At 46.0% G+C, this 21774-nt stretch overlaps 1 protein-coding gene across 4 annotated transcripts in view; it reads left to right on the forward strand.

Moving 5' to 3' along the window:
* LOC100736974 (protocadherin gamma-C4) overlaps positions 1 to 21774 on the forward strand; it is a 189180-nt gene that overhangs the window by 22084 nt on the left and 145322 nt on the right. Inside the window, exon 1 of one of the 4 annotated variants that reach the window (XM_085014852.1) lies at positions 5741 to 8303. The exons of 2 other annotated variants lie outside the window; for them this stretch is intronic. In XM_085014852.1, the coding sequence (XP_084870978.1) occupies positions 5880 to 8303 (2424 nt within the window). In that variant the 5' untranslated portion in view covers positions 5741 to 5879. Of the gene's footprint in view, positions 1 to 5740; positions 8304 to 10482; positions 17505 to 21774 lie in introns of those variants that run through there. One more of the 4 variants, XM_085014855.1, reaches the window with a different exon arrangement.

Raw genomic sequence — 21774 nt, forward strand, 5'->3', positions numbered from 1 at the left:
TTCATTACAATAAAAAGGGAGGAGACTGCATAGTAAAAGGAGCAGAAAGTATAAAGGCCTGAGATAGAAAACAAGGCAAAGGATATCTTAGGAAGACAGATAATAAGTAATCTGTCTTGACTGGAGTGCAAGATGAGCGTGGATGAACATTGCAAAATAACGGAATAGATTGTTGAGTTGGTATCTCACGTGGTAGCGCTTTTGAAATAAAGGTGTTTGTTTTAGTTACCTAAGGCCAGTTCAAGGACTACAGGGAAGATTCAAAATGGAATGCCTAAGAACTCTCCACGTTTTACCAGTGATCAAATCAAACTCATTTCAATTGTTAATGGTATAAATTGTCTGGAGCTGAGAATTGGCATTAGGGAGTGTTGCGTATACATTCATATAGTAAAGAAGCACTCATTTCGTTAAAAAAATATATATATGGCTTATGCAAGATTCAGGGTTTTTAAATTTATTTATTTATTTTTCCGCTGTAAAGATTCAGTTTTATAAAAGCATGTGTGTCCCCAAATGTGACTGGTCTCCTTAACAAAATACCAGGCTCCTCTGTACTTAATGGGAAGACTATCTATGTTTTAAGATGATGAGCAATATGTTTTAAAAAAGAGTCTAGGGCTTTGTCTCACTCTTTTTTAAAACAAATATTAGATCTTTATATCCATGAGAAATAACCTAATTGGTTGCATCCATACTAGTCATGCCAGTGTTTATAACTACAGTGGAATCATTGACGATCCCCCCACCCCCCGCAAACAGAAAAAAAAAACTACATACCTTGCGAGAAAATCTTCAATGAGGAAAGAAAAATGTAAAATGATGGTAACACTTAAAAGATGATGGAAACCTATAAAACCTCAGGTTTAAAGGGAAAATCTGAATAGTTCTCTTCAAGAAATGAAAGACAAGATATGTAGATTCAAGAGCTTACACTGAGGAAGAAATAGTTGGGCAATGTGCAGTTTTCCCAGACGACCTCCGGGTGCCGCTGTTGACCAAAGGGAAGGGTTCTCAGTTCTGCAGGAGTGACGGGCAGTGTTTCTCTGCTTTGTCCTGCGCACATCAGAACGCAGATGCGGCTCTTGTGCACCCTCAAAACACCTAACGAACAAGTACTACCCTCACCTCTCCAAAGTCCAAGGTGCTGTCATTGATTTTTAAGCATCCCAGAGACATCTTGAAGAGCAGCTTGCCAAGAGAGTTCAAGAAATGCTAAGGAGCTCCAGAAAAGCTGAAACAATGAAAAGTCAGGTACAGTTTCTCTTCCTGCTGTCTTTGTTGTGCAGGGCAATTTCCCAGCAGATCTACTACTCGATTCCAGAGGAGCTGGCCAAGGGCTCGAGGGTGGGGAACTTGGCCAAGGATCTGAGACTCAGTGTCCAGGAGTTGCCAGCTCGAAAACTGAGAATTAGTGCAGAAGATTTTTTCAACGTGAGTGCAGAGAATGGGGATTTGCTAGTGAGTGGTAGGATAGATCGAGAGCAGATTTGCGGAAGGAAATTAGAGTGTGTGCTAGAATTTGAAATGGTTGCTGAAAACCCCATGGCTATTTTCCATGTGAGCGTTGCAATTCGAGATATTAATGACAATGCACCGCATTTCGTTGCAAAAGGCATTGACTTGGAAATCTGTGAGTCAGCTTTACCAGGGGTAAAATTCCCTCTGGAGTCTGCACTAGATGCAGATGTAGAAAGTAACTCACTGAAGACATATTCCATCAACCACAATGAGCACTTCTCTCTGTCAACAAAGGAAAGCCCTGATGGAAGTAAATACCCAGAATTACTGCTGGAAAAACCTCTGGACAGAGAACAGCAGAGCTCCCACAATTTAATCCTGACTGCCATGGATGGTGGGGACCCTCCCCTAAGCGGCACTACCCAGATCCGGATACAGGTTACCGATGCCAATGACAATGCTCCAGTGTTTAGCCAGGACACATACAGGGTTAGCCTCCAAGAGAACGTGCCCCGGGGAACCTCTGTGCTGCGAGTCCTGGCCACTGACCAGGACCAGGGTGTTAATGCAGAAATCACCTATGCCTTCCTTAATGCCCCAACAAGTACCAGGCTCCTCTTCGTTCTTGATCCAAATACTGGCGACATTACAACCAACGGTACATTGGACTTTGAAGAGGCCAGTAGGTATACGTTGGGTATAGAAGCCAAGGATGGAAGGGTACACACAGCTCACTGCAATGTTCAGGTTGAAATTGTTGATGAGAATGACAATGCCCCAGAAGTGACATTCATGTCCATCTCTAACGAGATTCCTGAGGGCTCAGATGTTGGAACCATAGTTGCCCTCATTAAAGTGAGAGACCAGGATTCTGGGCAAAATGGTCTGGTGACATGCTCTATTCAGGAAGGAGTTCCCTTCAAATTAGAATCCACCTCTAAGAATTATTACAAGCTAGTGATTGATGGTGCCCTGGACCGGGAGCAGAGGGCAGAGTACAATATTACCGTCACAGCCACCGACAAGGGCGAGCCACCCCTCTCCTCCAGCACTACCATCACCCTGCACATCGGTGATGTCAACGACAACGCTCCGGTTTTCCAGCAGGCCTCCTACGAGGTCCACGTGGCGGAGAACAACCCGCCCGGCGCCTCCATCGCGCAAGTGAGCGCTCGCGATCCCGACCTGGGGCCCAACGGCCACGTCTCCTACTCCCTCGTGGCCGGCGACCTGGAGCCGCGCGCGCTGGCGTCCTACGTGTCCGTGAGCGCGCAGAGCGGCGTGGTGTTCGCGCAGCGCGCCTTCGACCACGAGCAGCTGCGCGCCTTGGAGCTGACGCTGCAGGCCCGCGACCACGGCTCGCCCGCGCTCCGCGCCAACGTGAGCCTGCGCGTGCTGGTGGGCGACCGCAACGACAACGCGCCCAGGGTGCTGTACCCGGCGCTGGGGCCCGACGGCTCGGCGCTCTTCGACACGGTGCCGCGCGCCGCGCAGCCCGGCTACCTGGTGACCAAGGTGGTGGCGGTGGACGCGGACGCGGGGCACAACGCGTGGCTGTCGTACCACGTGCTGCAGGCCAGCGAGCCGGGCCTCTTCAGCCTGGGGCTGCGCACGGGCGAGGTGCGCACGGCGCGGGCCTTGGGCGAGCGGGACGCGGCCCGCCAGCGCCTGCTGGTCGCGGTGCGCGACGGGGGCCAGCCGCCCCTGTCGGCCACCGCCACGCTGCTCCTGGTGTTCGCGGACAGCCTGCAGGAGGCGCTGCCGGACCTGGGGGACGCTCCTGCCCCTTCGGACGCCCAGGCTGAGCTGCAGTTGTACCTGGTGGTGGCCTTGGCGCTGATCTCGGTGCTCTTCCTGGTGGCGGTGATCCTGGCGGTGGCCCTACACGTGCGACGCTCCTCCAGGCCCGCGGCCTGGGGCTGCTTTCAGCCTGGTCTTAATTCCAAGTCTGGACCAAGGATTCCCCCCAACTACAGTGAGGGGACATTGCCCTATTCCTACAATCTGTGTGTTGCCTCGCATTCAGCAAAGACCAGCTTTGATTTTCACAACATGACCACGGAAACAGCTCCTCCTCTGGATCTCCTCGGTGAAGATGCTTCTATGGATCTATGTGCTAATAATGAAGACCCTGACATCGCTCATGATTCCTCTTTTTCCTATCACGTGAGTTTCTGCACACTTACTAAATTTTATTACTTTATTTTATTCTCGGGAGTGCATCATTAGTTTGGATCCTTGTTCATTGTTCTAGTGAGGGTGGTGGGAGAGGAAATGCATTGGATGGGTGGAGATTGCTCCTAGTCTGGTCAGTTACCTAATTACTACTTCTCAATGTGTACTCTTGGCATTTCTCTATGGTCAGCAAATCATGCTAAAGACAGCCTTTTCTTGGATGTCACCAGCCTTAGTAATTGCATTGCCCTTATTTAGTTGATGTGTGATATTCTTTTTTTTCCCCCAAGTTTTCCTCTCTATAAATGTATTGACAGCTCTTCCGGACCAAGTTAAAGTTTATGTTCATCAAATACATTCTAGTTGTTTATCTTTGAGATATGTATTTCTAATATAATCTTCCAGTAATTAAGCCTCTTAGCACTTTTTTTTTTTTTTTTGCCTTATCGCATATAGCAAAGACTGCCAGGTTTTACATTTGGTTCATTAACTTTGGGTCTTTATTCCCACTTCATAATCTGTCAAGAATAATTTCCTTGACCATTCTTAAATAATTTCACACCCTTTCTACTTTGTTGCTATCATAATAAGGAATGTAATGAACGTTGTTGTATATAGATCCTTTTCTGTTTTTCTCCTTTTTAGTATAAGTTTATGAGAAGTGGGTTAAATTTTTTCAAAATATTTTCTCTTACATTCCAACCCCCAGCAACTTGTGAGTCCTTTGAGGATTGTGAAAAATGCCTTTAATCTACTCTCCAAAGTCTGGAAATGTAAAAACTCTGAATAGCTAATGGATTTTTGTGTGTTGCTAAAATTTATGAGTAATTTCTAGAAACTAATTATATGAGTAATAATCTAAAGAACTGGCTACTTGCTGCTTTATCTCAAGTTTTCTCAGATCAGTAAATTACTCTAAGTATTCATGAATAAGAAAACTACAAAGATGCAATGATACTATATATACAGTTACTAAGATATTTCCTTTTCCTGGCTATTTCTAAATCAAAACCAAACTTATAAATAGTAGTAAAACAGTACCTTCTGGATGTGTCCTAATGTGGAAAAGTCACTGAAACATTGTTTCTCTTTACAGAGCTTTAAAGTTTAACTTTTCTTTCTTCCTGCTTTATTATTTATTTTTAAGGTCAGTTATTTACCCATTGTTTTAGGCTTTGCAGCTGCATTAGTAACTTATTCATTAAACATTGAAAAGCTATTTCAGTGGATACTCTATGAAAAGAGCTGCTTTGTGCCGCACAGGGAAATGTGTGTGATTGAATGATTTTCTTGTGCAACAGAACTTGATGAAACACTGTGAATCAACTATACTTTAATAATAATAAAAATGGTGTATCTCCAAGAAAAGAAAGGTGCTATTCAAGAGTTTGAGGACTCAGTGTGAACATAATAATCAAACCATAATAACTGTAGCCTAGAATCTTCTTATATAAAATGAATGAACAAATGCCCTTCCCAAAGCTGCGATATATGCCAAGCCCGTTTGCACACTAAGACTAGCTCTTGAGCAGTAGATGTTTTCTTACAAGAGAGTTGAAAAGTTGTCCCAGATTCCAAAGTGTCAACCCATGTGAGGAAACTTCTCTCTGCTTAGGTTAGGGACTGGGGCCCAGACTCCAACTCCTGGACATCATCTTTTCATCTATTTATTCTTTTATTCTTCAAGTATAACCTTGTTCCTTGGAGGGATAACTATGTCCCTTATGCTGTACACTGTGTTGAAACTGGGGTATGAGAATTAATAAAGCAAAAACTTAAAACAAGTAGAAAAAAATTCTTAGCAAAAAAGAAAAAAAAACTTGTCTCTGAAAAAAATTATAATTGCACAGAAGGCTTGGATCATTTCTTGATTTTCATTGCAAGTTAAACATCAGGTATTTCATTTTTATTATTTGGGGGGAAAATAGAATACGGAAAAGAAACGCTGTACCTAAGTGATGACTATTTACCAAGAATAGATTGCAGTAACACGTTAGGACTCTGAGTGTCGCTGTTCACCAATCGGGGGAAAAGAGAAAAGAACCAGGAATTTAATCCGAACCACAGGGACTTCTGCATCACAAAGCACTGGCTCTGGGGCTTTAGAAAGCGTCCAGCTGGACCGGGAGCGCTCCAGCATCCAACGGTGAAAGCACATTATCTCGGACCCTGAAGATCCTGGGGCTGCTCAGGCCTCCACCAAGAGCACAGCCAAGCGCACGCTGTTCAGCCACGGGGCTGGAATGGCGGCTCCTTCTTGCTGCCCAGACTGCAGCCGGCTGATCCGAATCTGCGTTCTCCTGGGGGTCCTGTGGGAAATCCGGGCCGAACAGATCCGCTACTCGGTGCCTGAGGAGCTGGACAAAGGCTCCTTCGTGGGCAACATCGCCAAGGACCTGGGGCTGGAGCCCCGCGAGCTGGGGGAGCGCGGAGTCCGCATCGTCTCCAGAGGTAGGACGCAGCTCTTTGCTCTGAATGCGCGAAGCGGCAGCCTGGTCACCGCGGGCCGCATAGACCGGGAGGAGCTCTGCGACCGATCTCCAAAGTGTGTAGTAAACCTGGAGATTCTCCTAGAGGACAAAGTGAAGATTTTCGGAATAGAAGTGGAAATAATCGATGTTAATGATCACGCGCCCAACTTTGGGACAGAGCAAAGGGAAATAAAAGTTGCTGAAAATGAAGATCCTGGGACAAGATTTCCTCTTCCTGAAGCTTTTGATCCGGATATAGGGCTAAACTCCCTGCAGGGGTACCAGCTCAGCTCAAATGTTCACTTCTCCCTGGATGTGCAAAGCGGAGCAGATGGGACTAAGTACCCTGAGCTGGTGCTGGAGCGAGCTCTGGACCGCGAGAAAGAGGCAGTTCACCATCTGGTTCTTACTGCCTTTGATGGAGGTGACCAGATTCGCTCCGGCAGTGCCACAATTCATGTCACAGTTGCAGATATCAACGACAATGCCCCCGTGTTCACTCAGCCCGAGTACCATGTGAGTGTGCCGGAGAACATGCCTGTGGGCTCCAGGCTACTCACTGTAAAAGCCACTGATCCAGACGAAGGATCCAATGGAGAAGTCACGTATTCGTTCCGGAAAGGAAGAGATAAAATATCCCAGCTGTTCCAGTTGAATTCTCTGACTGGGGACATAACTATCTTGGGGGATTTGGATTATGAGGAGTCTGGATTCTATGATATAGATGTCGAAGCCCACGATGGGCCTGGTCTCCGAGCCAGAAGTAAGGTACTGGTGACAGTTCTGGATGTAAACGACAATGCTCCAGAAGTCACAGTTACCTCTCTCACCAGCTCTGTCCAAGAAACTTCTTCCCCAGGCACAGTCATCGCACTTTTCAACGTGCATGACAGTGATTCAGGAGAGAATGGCCTTGTCACATGTTCTATTCCAGATAATCTGCCATTCACACTTGAAAAGACCTTTGGAAATTATCACCGGTTGTTGACACACAGGACTCTGGATAGGGAAGAAGTCTCAGAATATAACATCACCATCACTGCCACCGACCACGGAACTCCACCATTGGCTACAGACACACACATCTCACTGAACGTGGCCGACATCAATGACAACCCGCCTACCTTCCCTCATGCTTCCTACTCGGCCTACCTTCCAGAGAACAACCCCAGAGGAGCCTCCATCTTCTCTGTGACCGCCCAGGACCCTGACAGTAGTGAGAACTCAAGGGTGACTTATTCTCTGGCTGAAGATACACTGCAGGGGGCGCCTCTCTCCTCCTATGTCTCCATCAACTCCGATACAGGTGTATTGTATGCCCTGCGCTCCTTCGACTATGAGCAGGTTAGAGACCTGCAGCTCCTGGTGATAGCCAGTGACAGTGGGGACCCTCCACTCAGCAGCAACGTGTCTGTGAGCCTCTTCGTGCTGGACCAGAATGACAACATACCTGAGATTCTGTACCCCGCCCTCCCCACCGATGGCTCCACGGGTGTAGAGCTGGCACCCCGCTCTGCAGAGCCCGGCTACCTGGTGACCAAGGTGGTGGCGGTGGACAGAGACTCGGGCCAGAACGCCTGGCTGTCCTACCGCCTGCTCAAGGCCAGCGAGCCCGGGCTCTTCGCGGTGGGGCTGCACACGGGCGAGGTGCGCACAGCGCGGGCCCTGCTGGACAGAGACGCCCTCAAGCAGAGCCTGGTGGTGGCGGTCCAGGACCACGGCCAGCCCCCCCTCTCGGCCACCGTCACGCTCACCGTGGCCGTGGCCGACAGCATCCCCGACGTCCTGGCTGACCTGGGAAGCCTCAAGCCCTCAGCGGACCCCAACGACTCGGGCCTGACGCTGTACCTGGTGGTGGCGGTGGCGGCGGTCTCCTGTGTCTTCCTGGCCTTTGTCATCGTGTTGCTGGCGCTCAGGCTGAGGCGCTGGCACCTGTCGCGTGTGCTGCAGGCGTCAGGAGGCGGACTGGGTGGCGTGCCCGCGTCCCACTTCGTGGGCGTGGACGGGGTGCGGGCTTTCCTGCAGACCTATTCGCACGAGGTGTCGCTCACCGCGGACTCGCGGGGGAGCCACGTGATCTTCCCGCAGCCCAACTATGCGGACACGCTCATCAGCCAGGAGAGCTGCGGGAAAAGCGAGCCTCTCCTGATATCTCAAGACTTACTTGAAACGAAAGGAGACTCTAGTCTTCATCAGGTGAGTCAAATCTTTCCACACTGAAACTAGGCAGGGAGCTGCATAAATGTCTCCAGTTACATAAGATACATAATAAGTCAAATAAAGGCGTTATTAGTATTTTGTTGTTCTCAAGTGGAAGCGCTGCTGATCCTTCAGTCATGATCAATAACAGTTACTACACCTTAAAGTTATTCATTATTTATTCTTTGTAATATTTGCTATAGTTTCAGCAGCAACTTCTTAATTTTATATTTCTAGCTATCTCACTTTAAAGCCATTTTCCTTAAGGCATTACTGAAAGAGTAGATTAGAACTGTGAAATAGGAGGCAATTGTGTAAATTCAGAGTAACTCATTCTCTCTTATGAAGTTATTGTTGCATCTGGATTATTTTTGCATTTCCTCTTTGTATATCCTAGGAACTTTGTTTTACTTTTCTTTCCTTTGTAACAAGTATTTTCCATTATGATTAAGCAATGACAATTTATAAATATTGGGGAGTATATTTAACTTTTAGATATAACTTTAAGAGGGCTAGTTTCTCAATGGATTGGTACATTTCAAATATTGTGTTTGGTTTGTGAGATGCACCAGCAGTGACTATGTGTGATTCCTTTTCTGTAATTGCCAAAAAATTGCCCATTTTATTTCACTCATTTAATAGGTTTCAGGAGTAATTTTAGTAATTTATACATTACCTATTATGGCATCACTCTGAGACCCTTTTCAATTTCTAAGGAAAACATAACTTTTAAAAATCTTTTCTTTTTCATCATGGGAGTGACTTAGATTCTGAACTGATGTGATTTATGCTCCTTAGTAAGCAGGCCTCACCCCTGTACCCCCAAACTACTCTCAGTGTCTGTCACTAGTTGACTCTGGGATGATCTGATTTGGGGGAAATATTTATGAATGTCTAAGACTACACAAATGAGTGACCTTTGGGTGCCTGGAAATTGTAGAAATAGATTATGGACTATGCCTCAATTCAACTTAAGAAGGAGAGTTTCTGAATGCTTTCTTCTTTGTAGGAAATTGTGGCGCAATATGTAGAGTCAACTAAGGATGTGGTATGATACACCTAGCTGGAAAGAGGAAATAATAAATGAATATTGTGAGACAAATCATATCTGAGGGGAGATTATTTAAAATATAATTTGGAAATATCAGTGGTCCTGAAACTGTGACGGAAATGCTTGGATGATGGCATAGGAACACATTCCAGAGTCAAATCCCTAGGAGAGCAGCAAATAATTTATAAACTAAAATCACATGGAAAATATATTTTTGTTTGAGTGGGCACTGTGTTTCTTTTAGAAAATAATATTTGCTTTAATAAACTGTCATGCAACCATATGATGATGGGCTACTACAAAGCTCGAAGAAATAAATGGGAAACCTCTTTATGTACTGATAGAAAATTATCTTCATGATATATGAGTAGGGCTTCCCTGGTGGCACAGTACGTGAAAGATCCAGCATTGTCACTCCTGTGGCTCTAGTGAGAACTTTGCTGCATGTTTGATCCCTGGCCTGGGATCTTCCACGTGGCGCTGGCACAGCCCTAGATAGATAGATAGAGAGATAGATAGGTAAGTAGTGAATATGCAAGTTGCAAAACATGGTATACCGTATACTTTAACTTGGCATTTTTTTGGGGGGGTTGTTTGGCTGTTTGGTTGTTGGTTTGGCTGTACTCATGGCCTGTAGAAGTTTCTGGGCCAGGGATCACACCTGAGACACAGTAGCCATCCGAGCCATTGTGGTAACAACATTGAATATTTAACCTGCTGCACCACAAGGGAACTGATGTATGCTTCCATTTGTGTCTAAAACCGGGAAAGAGTATTTATAACAATCTGCTAAACAACCCAAAACCTACCTATGGAATGATACAAAAAAAAGCAACACTCATTTCTCCTGAGATAAATGTGTTGAAGGAAGAGACGGACAGTCTATAAAATTTGCCACATGTATCTTCTGAATTTGGAATTTATGAATGTATACCTATTTTTAAAAATACAAAGAGAAACAAAAAATAATTCTTTGCAAAACGTTTGCAAGACATTAGTGCAGTTTCTCGGGAAAACCTCTGGGCGTCGCTGTAGGTCAAAAGAAGGGGAGAAGATACTCAAAGACGCATTTGGGAACCTCTTAGAGGGCAATTTCCTGCTGAAACAAACCACAAAGAGGAGGCCAGTACAGGTTTAGATACAGAAAACAAAAGCAGCAAGAGTGACCCTTCCCCGGATTTTGCCATCCACGGAGGGCTTATTCCTCCCCCTGGCCGAGCAGCGGAGCAGCCGTGGCGGGATGAGGCCGAGCGCAGAGACGAGCGGCGGGGCGCGGTGGCGGCAGGTATTGTTGCCCTTCCTGCTGTCTTTGTTCCGCGGGGCTCTCCCGGACCAAATTCGCTACTCAATTCCTGAGGAGCTGGCCAAGAACTCGGTGGTGGGAAACCTCGTCAAGGATCTGGGGCTCAGGGTCCTGGACTTGCCGGCGCAGAAGCTGCGGGTTAGCGCGGAGAAGGACTATTTCACTGTAAACCCCGAGAGCGGGGACTTACTTGTGGGTGACAGAATAGACCGAGAGCAGATTTGTGGAAAGCAGCTTCTGTGCATTCTGGATTTTGATATTGTCGCTGAAAACCCACTAAATATTTTCCATGTTGCAGTAACAGTACAGGATATAAATGACAACACTCCGCTATTCAAACAGAGTAAGACTGATTTAAAAATAGGAGAATCTACTAAGCCAGGTAAAACATTTCCATTAGACCCGGCCCTGGATTCGGATGCTGGTTCTAATTCACTGCAAAGATACCACCTGAATGACAATGAGCACTTCGATCTCACAGAGAAACAGACTCCAGATGGACGGAAATATCCTGAGTTGATTCTGAAACATTCTCTGGACAGAGAAGAGCAGAATTTTCATCATCTGGTCCTGACAGCTGTTGACGGTGGGGACCCACCTCGAAGTGGCACCACCCAGATCCAAATCCAGGTCACAGATGCCAATGATAATCCCCCCGTGTTCAGTCAGGACGTGTACAGGGTCAGCCTGCGAGAAGGTGTGCCTCCCGGCTTCTCAGTGCTTCGCGTGACAGCCACGGACCAGGATGAGGGCACCAACGCAGAGATCACCTACTCCTTTCATAATGTGGATGAACAAGTGGGACAATTTTTTAACTTAGATAAAAGAACAGGAGAAATCACGACAAAGGGTGGTTTTGATTTTGAAATTGCTAATAGTTACACTCTCGGTATAGAAGCGAAAGATCCTGGAGATCTAGCAGCCCATTGCAGTGTCCAAGTTGAAATTCTCGATGAGAACGATTGTGCACCAGAACTGATTGTGACTTCAGTATTCACTCCCCTACCAGAGAATTCCCCACCAGGAACAGTGGTCGCCTTGATAAAAACAAGAGATAGAGACTCTGGAGAGAATGGAGACGTATACTGTCAAATCTTGGGAAAGGCCGAATTTGTATTGAAATCTTACTCGAAGAACTATTACAAGATAGTGACGGAGAGGGCCCTGGACCGGGAGGAGATCCCAGAATACAACATCACTGTAATGGCCACTGACAGAGGCAAGCCGCCCCTCTCCACCAGCACTACCATCACTCTGCACATCGCAGACGTCAACGACAACGCTCCGGTTTTCCAGCAGGCCTCCTACGAGGTCCACGTGGCGGAGAACAACCCGCCCGGCGCCTCCATCGCGCAAGTGAGCGCTCGCGATCCCGACCTGGGGCCCAACGGCCACGTCTCCTACTCCCTCGTGGCCGGCGACCTGGAGCCGCGCGCGCTGGCGTCCTACGTGTCCGTGAGCGCGCAGAGCGGCGTGGTGTTCGCGCAGCGCGCCTTCGACCACGAGCAGCTGCGCGCCTTGGAGCTGACGCTGCAGGCCCGCGACCACGGCTCGCCCGCGCTCCGCGCCAACGTGAGCCTGCGCGTGCTGGTGGGCGACCGCAACGACAACGCGCCCAGGGTGCTGTACCCGGCGCTGGGGCCCGACGGCTCGGCGCTCTTCGACACGGTGCCGCGCGCCGCGCAGCCCGGCTACCTGGTGACCAAGGTGGTGGCGGTGGACGCGGACGCGGGGCACAACGCGTGGCTGTCGTACCACGTGCTGCAGGCCAGCGAGCCGGGCCTCTTCAGCCTGGGGCTGCGCACGGGCGAGGTGCGCACGGCGCGGGCCTTGGGCGAGCGGGACGCGGCCCGCCAGCGCCTGCTGGTCGCGGTGCGCGACGGGGGCCAGCCGCCCCTGTCGGCCACCGCCACGCTGCTCCTGGTGTTCGCGGACAGCCTGCAGGAGGCGCTGCCGGACCTGGGGGACGCTCCTGCCCCTTCGGACGCCCAGGCTGAGCTGCAGTTGTACCTGGTGGTGGCCTTGGCGCTGATCTCGGTGCTCTTCCTGGTGGCGGTGATCCTGGCGGTGGCCCTACACGTGCGACGCTCCTCCAGGCCCGCGGCCTGGGGCTGCTTTCAGCCTGGCCTCTGTGTCAAGGCGGGACCCGTGGGTCCCCCCAACTACAGTGAAGGAACATTGCCTTATTCCTACAATCTATGTGTTGCCTCACAATCAGCTAAAACAGAGTTTAATTTTCTTAACGTCACCTCAGAAGTGGGTCCCCCTGGAGAGCTCCTCTGCGAAGATGCCTCTTGGGTGCCAAGTACTAATCATGGGGACGTTGGGGTCCCATTTGCCTCGGATACTGTTTTAAAGGTGAGCTTTCATTTACTTCATTTATTTTACTTTGGCGTGTCAATGTTTCTTAACACATCACCTAATTGGCCTAAAGGTCTCCAATTCATATTTTGTTGTCCCGTGCGTAGAATTTTGGTGGTTTTCTGCCTTAAATATCTTAATCTTATTTAACCAACTCTTTGACATAGGTTTTCTGGCAGCAGATTTATTTATGCATAATTACAAGCTTTTACTACATATGATATCTCTTTTTCTTCCTCATCTTTTCCTTCCTTCCCTCTGAAAGTTTATTACTGTCGAGACCTTAAGCTATTCCTTTTTTCTTTGGAGCCTTTATATGAGTTTTGTTCATTTCAGTTGTACTTCCTTATAGAAGTGTAGCACTAGAGTAAAGACAGCTCCCCTTCTTGCTAGTTTGTGGAAACTGGGAACCAAAGAAAGAAAGAATTTCACCTACTGTCTTGGCCTGTCAACAGCGGAGTGTGGGCAGGACTGAGATGACCCTCCGCACTCTGAATGTCTTTACAAACTCAGTGTCTTAAGTGTCTTGGGAGCCCATATCTACTTTAAATAGTTATGCAAAGTTTGAGGTCTGCAGTATCTGTTCTCAAGAGCATGTTTAGGAGTTCCCGCTGTTGCATAGTGGTTAAGGATCCAGCATTGTCTCTGAGGTGGTATGGGTTCAGTTCCCCACCAGTGCAGTGGGTTAAGTATCTGGTGTTGCTGCAGCTGCGGTGTAGGTCTCAGCTCTGACTTGCATTCCATCCCCGGCCCAGAAACTTCCATGTGCATGGCTAAAACAGGAGGGGAAGTGTTTAATAAGTGGGAGAAACCTTTCTCTCTGGTGCACAGTATCAAATTGCTCCTGTGAAAAACTATATTTAGAAAACTTTTGCAAGCTATTCTCACATTGTTTACTTAAAACTTGATTTTTTGAATTTTCTAAATATAGATCTGAAAAATTTTCATTTTCTTTATATTCCTGTGGAGGTGTCATCGAGTAAAAATTGTTTCTATCACTTAATGGACTCTCTGAAATCTGTTTTTTTAAAGTCATGAGGTATTTCTTTTTTCTGCTCTTATATAAAAGTGATAACCTAAAATATCTGTCTTAGCAAAGTAAGGACACTCACTGCCTGCTTGCTGATAAATGTCAGGACCTATTTTTTTGTTTGGGTGATGAGCTAAAGCCCTTTGCGCTACTGTCATGACATTGATTTTCCTTAGATGTCTGTAACTAGAAAATATCGAACTCAAATTTAGACATGGTAATGGGAAAATATGAATAATGTATAGGTAATCCAGCTCAGACTCTCAGTCTGATATAATGTAGCTGCCGTGTTCTGAGTGGGAAAATCTTCAAACTTTCTCAAAGACCTCACAAACAACAAAAAGATAAAAAGCCTCCTTTATTTTCTCTGCATATGACAGCTAATATAGTTTCTGTAATTCAGTAGGTCTTTTTTCAAAGGCCTATTGTGAGGTAGGTTTGTTTTCTTTTTCTTCTTAGGTACAAATGGGCATGTTTTCATTAATATATCCTAATTAAAAAATGAAGTCGTAAAAACTGCAAAAGAATTCTAATGTCCTAGTTAAATGGATTCAGTATAAGTGAGAAGTAAATAAAGGACACAGGCTCAATGGCACCTTATATAAAACTTTTTTAAAGTAAGAAGAATCTAATAATTTTATTAATCTCAAAGGTTTGTGGAAGTCTTTTTAATTCAGAATAAAATCTTAATTAAATATAAACAATGGTATGTGGTAATATACTAAGGATACAGAAAATTATTCCATGTAAAATATAATGAAACATTTATGAGATGAAAACAGAATTGGTGTAGTAACCGGTTAGGACTCTGAGCGTCGCTGTTAACCAAAGTGGGAGAGACGCTGCCGCGTTGAGACCAGAGTCTCTGCTCCTTCCGCACTAAATACCCACAGACCAGACAAGCTCCGGGGAAAAGGCGCCCACCCGCTTCCTTCCCATTTCCACAAGCGATTGTGTTCCCCTTGGCTTTAGGGAAATAAGGAAACCGCAGGCAGGAACCAGGACTAAGAGGAAATTGGGCAGAGAGAGGCAATGGCGCATCCACCGAGGGGCTGGGGCTGCAGAGAGCTGTTCCTGCTCTTCAAGCTCCTGGGAACGCTGTGGGGACCCGGGGCCGGGCAGATCCGCTACTCGGTGCCAGAGGAGCTGGACAAAGGCTCCCTCGTGGGCAACATCGCCAAGGACCTGGGGCTGGAGCTTCGAGACCTGGCGGGGCGCGGAGTCCGCATCGTCTCCAGAGGTAGGACGCAGCTCTTTGCTCTGAACGCGCGAAGCGGCAGCCTGGTCACCGCGGGCCGCATAGACCGGGAGGAGCTCTGCGCCCAGAGCGCGCCGTGCCTGGTGAACTTTAACATCTTGGTGGAGAATAAAATGAAAATTTATGGCGTGGAAGTAGAAATAATCGATATTAATGATAATTTCCCGCGTTTCCGGGATGAGGAAGTAGAAGTAAAAGTTAATGAAAATGCCGCTCTGGGAACGCGGTTGGTACTGCCCTTCGCTCGAGATGCGGATGTGGGAGTGAACTCTCTGCAGAGTTACCAGCTCAGCTCCAATATGCACTTCTCTCTGGACGAGAGAAGCGGAACAGATGGACAGAAACACCCAGAGCTGGTCCTGGAACAGCCCTTGGACCGAGAGAAAGTAGCTGTGCATGACCTCCTGCTCACAGCTCTAGATGGCGGAGACCCCATGCTCTCTGGTACCACGCACATCCGCGTGCTGGTCCTCGATGCAAACGATAACGCGCCCTCATTCACTCAGTCCGAGTACAGGGCGAGTGTCCCGGAGAACATAGCTGTCGGCACCCGGCTGCTGACACTAACCGCCACGGATCCAGATGAGGGAATAAATGGGAAACTGACCTACTCCTTTCGCAATGAAGAGGACAAAATTTCACAGACTTTCCAACTTGATCCCCACCTGGGTGAAATCTCAACTGTGCAGCCACTGGATTACGAAGAGTCCAAATTTTATCTCATGGAAGTGGTAGCTCAGGATGGAGGTGCTCTTCTTGCCAGTGCTAAGGTACTGATCACAGTACAGGACGTGAATGACAATGCACCTGAGGTGACCCTCACCTCTCTGGCTAGTTCTGTTTCTGAAGACTGTCTTCCTGGAACCATCATTGCTCTGTTTAGCGTACACGATGCTGATTCTGGAGAGAATGGTGAAATTGCATGTTCCATTCCCGGGAACTTGCCTTTTAAATTGGAAAAGTCAGTTGATAATTACTATCACTTACTGACAACAAGAGCACTGGACAGAGAAGAGATCTCCGATTATAACATCACACTAACTGTCACTGACTGTGGAAACCCACCCCTGTCCACAGAAAACCACATCTCCCTGAAAGTGGCAGATATCAATGACAACCCTCCTGTGTTCTCTCACACTTCATACCACAACTACCTCCCAGAAAACAACCCCAGAGGCATCTCCATCTTCTCCGTGAGTGCCCACGATCCGGACAGTGGCAGCAATGCCCAGGTCACTTACTCCCTGGCTGATGACAAATATCAAGGAGTGCCTCTATCAACCTATGTCTCCATCAACTCTGATACTGGAGTCATGTACGCACTGTGCTCTTTCGACTATGAGCAGGTTAGAGACCTGCAGCTGTGGGTGACAGCCAGCGACAGTGGAGACCCTCCACTCAGCAGCAACGTGTCTCTGAGCCTCTTCATCCTGGACCAGAATGACAATACTCCTGAAATCCTGTACCCCGCCCTCCCCACGGATGGCTCCACGGGTGTAGAGCTGGCACCCCGCTCCGCAGAGCCAGACTACCTGGTGACCAAGGTGGTGGCGGTGGACAGAGACTCGGGCCAGAACGCCTGGCTGTCCTACCGCCTGCTCAAGGCCAGCGAGCCCGGGCTCTTCGCGGTGGGGCTGCACACGGGCGAGGTGCGCACAGCGCGGGCCCTGCTGGACAGAGACGCCCTCAAGCAGAGCCTGGTGGTGGCGGTCCAGGACCACGGCCAGCCCCCCCTCTCGGCCACCGTCACGCTCACTGTGGCAGTGGCAGACAGCATCCCCAACGTCCTGGCTGACCTGGATAGCCTCGAATCTCCTGCCAGCCCCGATGACTCAGGCCTGACACTGTACTTGGTGGTGGCGGTGGCGGCGGTCTCCTGTGTCTTCCTGGCCTTTGTCATCGTGCTGCTGGCGCTCAGGCTGAGGCGCTGGCACCTGTCGCGTGTGCTGCAGGCGTCAGGAGGCGGACTGGGTGGCGTGCCCGCGTCCCACTTCGTGGGCGTGGACGGGGTGCGGGCTTTCCTGCAGACCTATTCGCACGAGGTGTCGCTCACCGCGGACTCGCGGGGGAGCCACGTGATCTTCCCGCAGCCCAACTATGCGGACACGCTCATCAGCCAGGAGAGCTGTGGGAAAAGCGAGCCTCTTCTGATACCTGAGAAGATAAATGCAAAGGAAGAACTAGGAGTTGTTCAGGTGAGTTTTCTTTTTTCAACAAGGATACTTGGAGCTTTTCTTCATTCGTTTCCATCGTTTTTCTGCCACATTCAAAACTGGTTAATTAAGTTAAGAGTGAATCATTATTTTCTTTATTTACAGATCAACTTGTTTTAACTTGATAATTGATGCTTTCTCCATTTGCTTTCAAATTATATTTTGGTTTAATATGTTTTTGTATAATACATAGATATTTTAGAAACTCTAGCCGATATCAATAAATTTAAGTGAAACAAGTATTTTAAGAAAGTGGTTATGGGAGTTCCTGCTGAGGTGCAATGGTTTAGAATACTGCCTTGTCTCTCCGGGTTCTGCCTCCAAACTCAGGTTTGGTCTCCAGCCTGTCGCAGTGAGTTAAGGAGCCAGCATGGCCACAGCTTCAGTGTAGGTTGCAGCTGCAGCTCAGATTCTATCCCTGGCCCAGGAACTTAAACATGCCATGGGTGCAGCTGAAAAGAAAAAAAAGCTGTTGTAATCACTTTGCCAAAGGACTTTCTTACACTAGAACTGTTATGTTAACCAAAGAGCTGAATAGAAGAGTTGTTTGATTAGTCAAATTATTAGATGTAATGTTCTCTTTTGAATATTTGCCTAAACGCCAACAGCAAATATATTTTGAAAAAATAATATTGCACAGCATTGGCACTTTGGTACTTGCTGTTTTCATAAGATTACTAAATAATTTATAGGCACTTACATAAATCGTTGGAAGAATATAGATTAATATATCTGATCAATGTCAGAAAAACAGATTAAATTTATAGTGGTAATGTCTGTGGCATTCTAAAATCTGGGAAATTTGGGTTAAGCCATGGTAATTATTGGACATATGTATTTGTTGAGGGAAGAAACTAGTGAGAAGGACCCTTAGAATAAAATTTGTGATGCAGTTTAAAATCTCCAAATAATTAGAAACTGCTTCATTAATTAAATACAGATATGTCATGTACCTGGCATCTTCTGGTTACACATACCTCTTCCACTTTTCAGAATCAGTATCTATCAGAATGTTTGCAAACATTTCTGCAAGTGTAGGTACAATTCTACTTTATTACAAGAGTATAAGATTTGTATTTTGAAAATCAATTCGACTGATGAAATAAAATGTATATGTTAAGGCAGGAAAAGAAGAGTTAAAGGTAAAATCCCCTCTGTGTGTTTGTTTGGAGTGTCTTCTTTCCTAATGTGCAGTGTGTGTTGCACATTAACCAGAGCTCCTCAAAGATGGAAATGCCTGCTCGTATTTTTTTCCTTCTTTTGATGCTAGCGTATTTTCTCCTTCTTTTGATGCTAGCAGTATTTTCTCCTTCTTTTGATGCTAGCAATGTAACCTGTTAAAAGAATAACGTTCTTTCCCAGCTCTGTAGGGGGTCATGGTGACTCATTTCTTGCTTTGTACATGCTTACCTCGACTGTGTATCCTTGGTGAACTTTGTGCAAAGTATCAGTCTGTCATTTAGCTGTAGGACATATGACTCTGGAATTCCTGTCACGGCACAGCTGAAAGGAATCTGACTAGGAATTATGAGGTTGCAGGTTCAATCTCTGGTCTCGATCAGTGGGTTAAGAATCTGGCGTTGCTGTGAACTGTGGTGTAGGTTGCAGACATGGCTCGGATCTGGTGTTGCTGTGGCTGAGGCGTAGGCCAGCAGCTGTAGCTTCAATTCATTCCCTAGCCTGGGAACCTGTATATGCCACAGGTGCAGCGCTAAAAAGCAAAAAAATAAAATAAAATAAAATAAAATAAGTATATGACTCTGCCTTCAACTTCTAACAGAGCAGTTCTCAGAGTTTTCTGAGCAGCTGCTTTCCAGGTTATAATCCTCAGTTCAACTTAAGCAAAATTCCCTTTTCTTCTTCTCAACTTGATAGTTAATTGAATTTTCATTGGCAGGAAAAAATGGTTTGGAAATTAATAAAAATATATTTCTCAGGGATATGCTCGTCTTAAATTACTAGATTGTTCCTATGAATTGCTGGTCTTTTGGGTCTCAAATTTCATGGATGTGTGTTGTGTAATGGAAGAACTGTGTACTCTATTCATCCTTGCATATGATTTACTGAACTATATACTCTATTCATCCTTGCATATGATTTTCAGATCCTTCTTTTAAAAAGAAGTTTTCAGTCTTGCAAAGTTTGGGCTTTCAGCAACTTGAATATCAGCTGCAAAGTATGAATAAATGGGTAAAATGGCAATAAAATATCATTCATGGGATAGTAGGCTATATTACTCTACCACATGAAAGGGTTATTGATACATGTGGTAATCTAAGACCACTTGATTTTTATTTTTTAAACATTTATTTGAGGGGAACTAATTATATTTACATAGGGCAATTTTGACCTCAAAGTACAATGTGCAGACTCACTGAATAGTGAATTCATCCAAAGAGTCGCAAAAGAATCTCTATGGTAGATTCTGGTATCATTCACTCCTACGAGAAAACTCACTTATCCATTAAAAAAAAAAAAAAAGATTACTGTAAGAGTTCCCACTGTGGTTTAGTAGTAACAAACCTGACTAGTATCCATGAACATATGGGTTTGATCCCTGGCCCTATTCAGTGTGTTAAGAATCTGGCATTGCCATGAACTGTGGTGTAGGTTGCAGAGACGGCTTGGATCCTGCATTGCTGTAGCTGTAGCATAGGCCAGCAGGTACAGCTCTGATTTGACCCTTCACCTGGAAACTTACATATGCCACAGGTGCAGTCTGTAAAAAAAAAATAGATTACTGTGTAGATGTGAGTGTGTGTCCTGGGTTAACTTCTTCGTGCAATGGGAGAAAATGTCTTATTTACCTCTATAAACTTCAACCAGCCTTACATAATCAAATGCTTGATCTGTGCCCTGTGAATGTATATACTGCATATACTGTATACTCTTAAATAGTTGAATCTTTAGTTTCGCATGTGTTCTGAAAAGATAACTTTCCTGTACTAATTGAAATGTTCACAGTGGTTTTTAAAAAGGCACTTGTCTTTTGGCCTTGAGTCAGTGGTGATTTTTATGTTTGTATAAAGTAGAAATGCCATTGAGTATCTAGAATCCTGGATAAATGAGCTTTTCAACTCTAAGTTGAACATTGTTACACATCTTCCAAGTTTTAGAATGACACTATATTATGAAGGTTAAATGTAATTCCTCAGTGAAGATTTCTAATTTGGAAATGGAATTAAAACTCCAAGACACCTATCATGAAAATTGGCATGCTTATTGATATGGGAAGGGTGTCAATGACAAAGAGTTGAAATGATTAAATAGTACCCAGGGGACCAAGGAAAAGTAGACAACATAGATTACTCTCTTTGGAATATATCAAAATCCTAATAGCTCACCACTGCTAAACTACTTGAAAAGAAACATGACAGTTAAAGACAATGGTAATGTAGTGTGGAAAAATTGAATTAGGTGAATCATTTTTAAAACCATAGTCATTTAGGGAGTTCCCATCATGGCTCAGTGGAAACGAATCCAACTAGGAACCATGAGGTTGTGGGTTTGATCTCTGGCCTCGTTCAGTGGGTTAAGGATCCAGCGTTGCTGTGAGCTGTGGTGTAGGTCACAGATGTGGCTCAGATCTGGCACTGCTGTGGTTGTGGTGTAGGCTGGCCGCTGTAGCTCTGATTAGACCCCTAACCTTGGAACCTCCATATGTGTGGGTGCAGCCCTAAAAAGAAAAAAAGAAAAAAAAAAGAAACCCATATTCATTTAATTAAAAATAGACACTTGGAAACTAAGGAAAAGAGAGTGTGGGAGTTCCCTGGTGGCTCAGTTGATTAAGAATCCAGTGTTGTCACTACCATGGCTTGGGTTTGCTCTCTAGCCCCCGAACCTCCGCAAGCCATGGGTGAAGCCAAAAAGACCAAAAAAAGAGACAGTGTTTGCTTCTTACCATTCTTCTATTTTATAGAGACAACCAGTCTTCTTGCCATCTATCAATTATTTGGCGGAGAAGATTATAAAGATAGAATAAATTGACAGATAGGATAAAACTAAAAGCTATGAGATTTATAAGTTGGAAGAGGAAGTAGAGTGAAATAACAACAATACATATCATACTGATATTTCAAGAATTTGCCTATTACCCTTTCTGCCATCACCAGCACTATCCTTCCTTTGTATCATATTCTGTATATTATTTTACTTGGTCCTCAGTTCTACTAAGGTATATAGGGACGATATTTTGGCCACCGTATGAAAATGGAAACTAAAAGCACAGCGATGCCAATAAACATCTTCATGG

This window comes from Sus scrofa, chromosome 2 (genome assembly GCF_054392235.1).
Source record: "Sus scrofa isolate SSC_HxYL_T2T_F1_AM1 chromosome 2, Sscrofa_HxYL_maternal_Yorkshire_Landrace_v2.0, whole genome shotgun sequence".
In the NCBI taxonomy this organism is placed as follows: Eukaryota; Metazoa; Chordata; class Mammalia; order Artiodactyla; family Suidae; genus Sus; species Sus scrofa.